The 4,891-nt window shown below is 34.8% G+C and overlaps 3 protein-coding genes across 6 annotated transcripts in view; 1 reads left to right on the plus strand and 2 right to left on the minus strand.

Moving 5' to 3' along the window:
• The window catches only part of LOC102679238 (melittin), an 817-nt gene extending 513 nt beyond the window's left edge, over window positions 1-304 (plus strand). Inside the window, exon 2 of the mRNA XM_006611765.2 lies at window positions 104-304. Coding sequence (XP_006611828.1) covers window positions 104-199 — 96 coding nt within the window. The 3' untranslated portion in view covers window positions 200-304. The remainder of the gene's footprint in view (window positions 1-103) is intronic.
• LOC102679358 overlaps window positions 1-3,189 on the minus strand; it is a 15,915-nt gene extending 12,726 nt beyond the window's left edge. The window contains exons 1-2 of one of the 4 annotated variants that reach the window (XM_031508645.1): window positions 2,880-3,189; window positions 2,712-2,759 (exon numbers count right to left, since the gene is read on the minus strand). The gene's annotated coding sequence lies outside the window, so the exon portion shown is untranslated. Of the gene's footprint in view, window positions 1-2,711 lie in introns of all 4 variants that reach the window. The other 3 variants (XM_031508644.1, XM_031508643.1, XM_031508642.1) reach the window with 3 other exon arrangements.
• Window positions 3,190-3,854: 665 nt separating this feature from the next.
• LOC116185063 (cell wall protein RBR3-like) overlaps window positions 3,855-4,891 on the minus strand; it is a 1,683-nt gene continuing 646 nt past the window's right edge. The window contains exons 3-5 of the mRNA XM_031508600.1: window positions 4,675-4,887; window positions 4,353-4,472; window positions 3,855-4,236 (exon numbers count right to left, since the gene is read on the minus strand). Of these exons, the coding sequence (XP_031364460.1) occupies window positions 4,064-4,236; window positions 4,353-4,472; window positions 4,675-4,887 (506 nt within the window). The 3' untranslated portion in view covers window positions 3,855-4,063. The remainder of the gene's footprint in view (window positions 4,237-4,352; window positions 4,473-4,674; window positions 4,888-4,891) is intronic.

Consider the following 4,891-nt stretch of genomic DNA (forward strand, 5'->3'; position numbering starts at 1 on the left):
TTATTAATTGTGATGATCGTATCCAAAATTAAACTTGATTCTTATTTGATTTATTTATTTTATGATTTCGATTTTATATATAACGTGTATATTTTTTCTTCAGGATCCAGAAGCAGGAATTGGAGCAATTCTAAAGGTATTAAGCACAGGATTGCCTGCTCTTATAAGTTGGATTAAACGTAAGAGGCAAGAGGGTTAATCGATCTACGATGCCGATCTACGATCTATCGAATCGTCGACAAATCTGTGTAACTTGAAATAACATGTATACATGTTGATAATATAAATTTTTCATTCATTCAATTTATTGGATTCGTTTTATATTAATTCGTTATAGAGATTTCCCCTCCCCCCTCCCCTCCTCCCAGACAATCATTGTCATCTCCTTTCGAATTATTTGCACACCATTGAATTTATTACATCGCTATTGAATTGTAGTATAGTTTATTATTAGCTGGGCTTCCATTGCGATTACGAATGACGATAGAAGAAATTGACGAGAAAAGTTTCTAAATAGTACAATTTTTGAGAATCGAGATTCGAGAAATAGAGTTTTATTAGAACGATTAATTCTTCTTCAAAAATTTTCAATAACTCGTGTATGCTTTCCAATCAAATCGATAAAATTGCAATAATTTAATAATTTTTATCGAATCATTTTTTTCGATCAAAAATTCGATCCTTGAACCAAGCATAACGTATATAACTTCGAGAGATAAAGGGTGAAAATTAATAGCAAATGATAAGAGTCACGGTTTCGAGAGGAGTCGAACTCGTTGGTTTTTCAAAAAGCGGAAGAGACGTCAAATCTCGTATTCGAAAGCGAGAAAAGACTGATCGTATGTAAAAAGGTAGCCAACAGTTGTTGGTTGTTTCGAATATCTATCAAATATTAATATATCGAATCCAATCTTATCGTCTTAGCTTGTGTATTCGTGTCATGTATTAACGGTAAACGAGCCACCTAACAACGAGTTTCGTTCATGTTAAATAAGTAGATCTAGATCGAAAGTTATCGTTGGCCGCATTCGAACGCGACGACGAAGCACAAATTTATTTGAACCGACTGATAAAATTATTCCCGCGCCCTTGTTTGCACAGCTCTACGTGAAATTCATTGTTCAAAAACGCGACTTTGAAAATGTTTAATATCTACATATAATATGTATAATATCTACATATATATATATAAGGATAAATGTCTTTTTTTTTTTTTCCAGGAATTGTATTCGAAGCAAAACACGCATCGAAAGGAAACGAAACGAAAAGGAAGAAGCAACGTGGAAGAATGATATTCACTTTATTGCAAAATGAAATTACGATACAACGTTTAAAAAAACGATCGAAATCGTCTACGCAGCGTATATATGACATACTAATCCAATTTTCACGTATACATTATTTAATATTCGATTCGATTAGTTTGATGATCCCGCAGTTCCTTCCCTGTCGTATTAATTAAACCATCCATCCTTCATTTGTAATCGGTTGTCCTTCAAATTCTTCATTTTTGAAAGGCTGATTGATAATTTTTGTCGATCGAACGGCTATCTTTCCATAGCCGATTCAATTAAATCAAAATTCAAGTCAAATTTTCACGGTGCGAAGATATATCCAGCCGTACGAATTGCGCGAAAATGAATAATTGTAATGGGGTGCGTGTTGCGCGCAGACACTGATCGATTTAACGCAACATAACGCTAGAATTCGAGAAGGAGAAAGAACGCGCGTGGTTCAACGAGAATACGGAATACGCGTTTTCCCTTTTGCCTCTATTTCCCGCGTTCCGATTTCCAATAGCGGACTTTTTCTTCATCGAGTGAACAAAAAGAATTCGTCTTTCCTTAAATAACAAGGACGATCATATGATCGTCTAGGAAGGTTGAATTTCTTATGTCAGGTTTTCAATTGATCACGAAATATCTTATGAAGAAGAAATATTACATATTTTCGAGCATTAACTTCTACTTGTTTTTACGGAATTGCAAGAAGCAAGAAAAAAACATTAGAGAACCGAATAATGCATTTACGACTCCTGCGCGCAACGCAAGGACGATACATGATTAACGAAACGCTTTGTTGTTATCCTCGTTAGTAGAAACTAACTAAGCGGAGAGACAGATTCGCGTACGAGCCCTAACGAGCTCAACGTAGCGGAAATCTTCGATTTTGGGATGAGTTGTTTGTAACCGTGCAAGAGGGAAAACCGGTAAAAGGCTGTAACTAATTCGAAGCAAAACAGAGTGAGCACAGGTGGCTATGTGCAGCGTCCGGACGATCGAACCAGCGCTAGTGGCCGGAACGTCAACTTTTTTTTTTATTTTCTAATTTTCTACAAGCAGTTAAAAAATAATTGTTGCTGCAATTAGCAGAAATGTACATCACAACCATAGTTGTAATGTACGTTTTCGTATGAAATAAATCGAATCGTTACAAGTAAGTGAAGAATGAATTGGAAGCAAATTTCCGATTTTTCGAATGCGATTTTTCACTTAATCAATCTCGAAACAAATAACGATATTCATTCTTTCAACGTACGATCAATCTATGATACATCGCGAATTTCAACTCCCACTTTCATATAACTGCCATTTCTCAAGGTTACTCGTTCTCCACGTAAGAAGTTTTATCGGCATTTCGAAACGTTCACCAAACTTCCCGCCAAACGGCAACAAGTTATGTTTATCGAACAAAATCATATGCGTAAGTACTTACGTTCGTACGATAATCGACGAAAATCTCGAAATCCTGTCTCACGTCTGGGAAGGAAGATATAAAAATTCAGATGCGTCGATCATACATGACGATGGTGGCGTGATAATGGCTCGATAAATCGATCGACGCGTCGAATAATCCACCGATAAATAAATAAAATTTACTAGATTTCGTTAATTATTCGCGAAAGGATGGAAAAATTCACGTTCGAAAGCTTGCGTTTGATATCCCGTCTCCTCTTTTTCTTCCTCTCTTTCGATTTGCAACGCGTGAAGAGGGGAACAAAACACGTTATGGCGCGAAAAGAAATGTAATAGCGTTAGAATAGAGATAACAGAACGTGAAATGAAAGCGAACGACAAACGTATCGAAACGACACTCGCGAACGATGACGGTAGACTGAAGTTCCTCGAGAGTTGTGGGGACGGGCGGCGCAGTTCCAACGAATCGAGTTGCTCGGCCGCGCGTTCCCTTGCGAGAGCAACGCCACAATTACCGACGAACCCAGCGAGGAGGCGCGGCAAGCGCATCAGTTACGAGCACGCCCGAATATCGTACGCGCAATCGCGTTTCATCTCTTCTCTATCGTATTCTCTCCTTCTTGCTTTCTTGCTCATTCGTTTCGTTTTAATCGTCTTTCATCGATGCACCGATCTTCCATTATTCACAGTTGTTAAATGCATTTGTAACAATGAGAACGGAAAACAACGCATTTCTCTTCTTTCTAATTTTTGCATAATACATCGTTGAAAATTAATTATTTATGTACAAGGATTTTAATTTCGAGAGAATGTGCAATTAATTGGAAACGCGTCACGTGAAGAAGTAATGATAAGAATTAACGATCGAAAAATTTACATTGGAAAGCTCGAAAAAAAGATTAGAACGTGTCGAATGCATCGAGTTCATTGTTCTTATATTGTCTTATGGCTGTTCGTTGAACAACTAATTAACCATTTTTGCATCTATTCTTAATAAACTTTCATTTACAATTAATTTCACTTTTAACGCAAAGTGTAATGTCTTTATTTCATATTATCATACGTATCTATGAATTTTATTGGAAATTAATTACAATTAATTAATTTTCTCAGATCTGATATTCAAACAGCATAAAAGAAATCGAATTTTTAGTTTGATTAAGTTTGAATTTAATTTAAGTAACATAAAACAAGTTTTTATTGGCCAATTGGATACAAATATAGAATCTTGACATTATAAATAATGATATATAAAATTTTGTTACTTTCAGCAATATCGATGTTTATCACGAAAAAACGAAGAAAATCGATTGATATCTTTGATTCTCGAAAAAATATACTTTAAAATAAATAAATTGACAATTTATTTATTTCATGAAAAATATGATTATTGACAAAGAGAACACCATAGAAGCGAAAACAGCATTCGATGTTGCCGAATTACATCCATCTTCCTTACATACGTTACAATTAGTACTATTGTTACAAATATTAGCGTCAGTAGTAGTACATCCCATTTCTGTGATTTCTTGCTGATTATCTGCAAAAAAAAAAAATTATTATTATTACAATTTAAGCTTTTTCTACGTTTTCATAAAATCTTAAAAAAAAAAAAAAAGAAAACAACGTTTTATATATTTGAAAATAATATCTTACTTTTAATAGTATAACAAAGGAAATCAGTATCATTTGAGCGTGCATTTATTTCTGAGGAAAAACGTCCGAGCAAACTTCTACGCTTCCTTTCATTTCTATTATTGAAATAGGCTAAAAATATAAAGCAAATTAATTAATTTAATTTACATATAATATATTTAAATTTCTATTCGCAAATAAATTGATACCATTATAATAAACTAAAATTAAAATAATTTAAAAAACTACAATATATTGATGATATTTGGTTTACCCATAAAATTTTCGGAATCTCCTGAGTTCGTATCGTTTGGCTTCGTATTGTCTGAGTTCGTTCCATTTGTGTTCGTTGAATTCGATGCTTCTGTGCTCGATGGTTCTGTGCTCGATGTTTCTGTGCTCGATGATTTTGTGCTCGATTTTTCTGTGCTCGATTTTTCTGTGCTCGATGCTTCTGTGCTCGATGGTTCTGTGCTCGATTTTTCTGTGCTCGATGGTTCTGTGCTCGATGCTTCTGTGCTCGATGATCCTGAGCTCGATGATCCTGAGCTCGATGCTTC

This window comes from Apis dorsata, unplaced genomic scaffold (assembly GCF_000469605.1).
Source record: "Apis dorsata unplaced genomic scaffold, Apis dorsata 1.3 scaffold_92, whole genome shotgun sequence".
In the NCBI taxonomy this organism is placed as follows: Eukaryota; Metazoa; Arthropoda; class Insecta; order Hymenoptera; family Apidae; genus Apis; species Apis dorsata.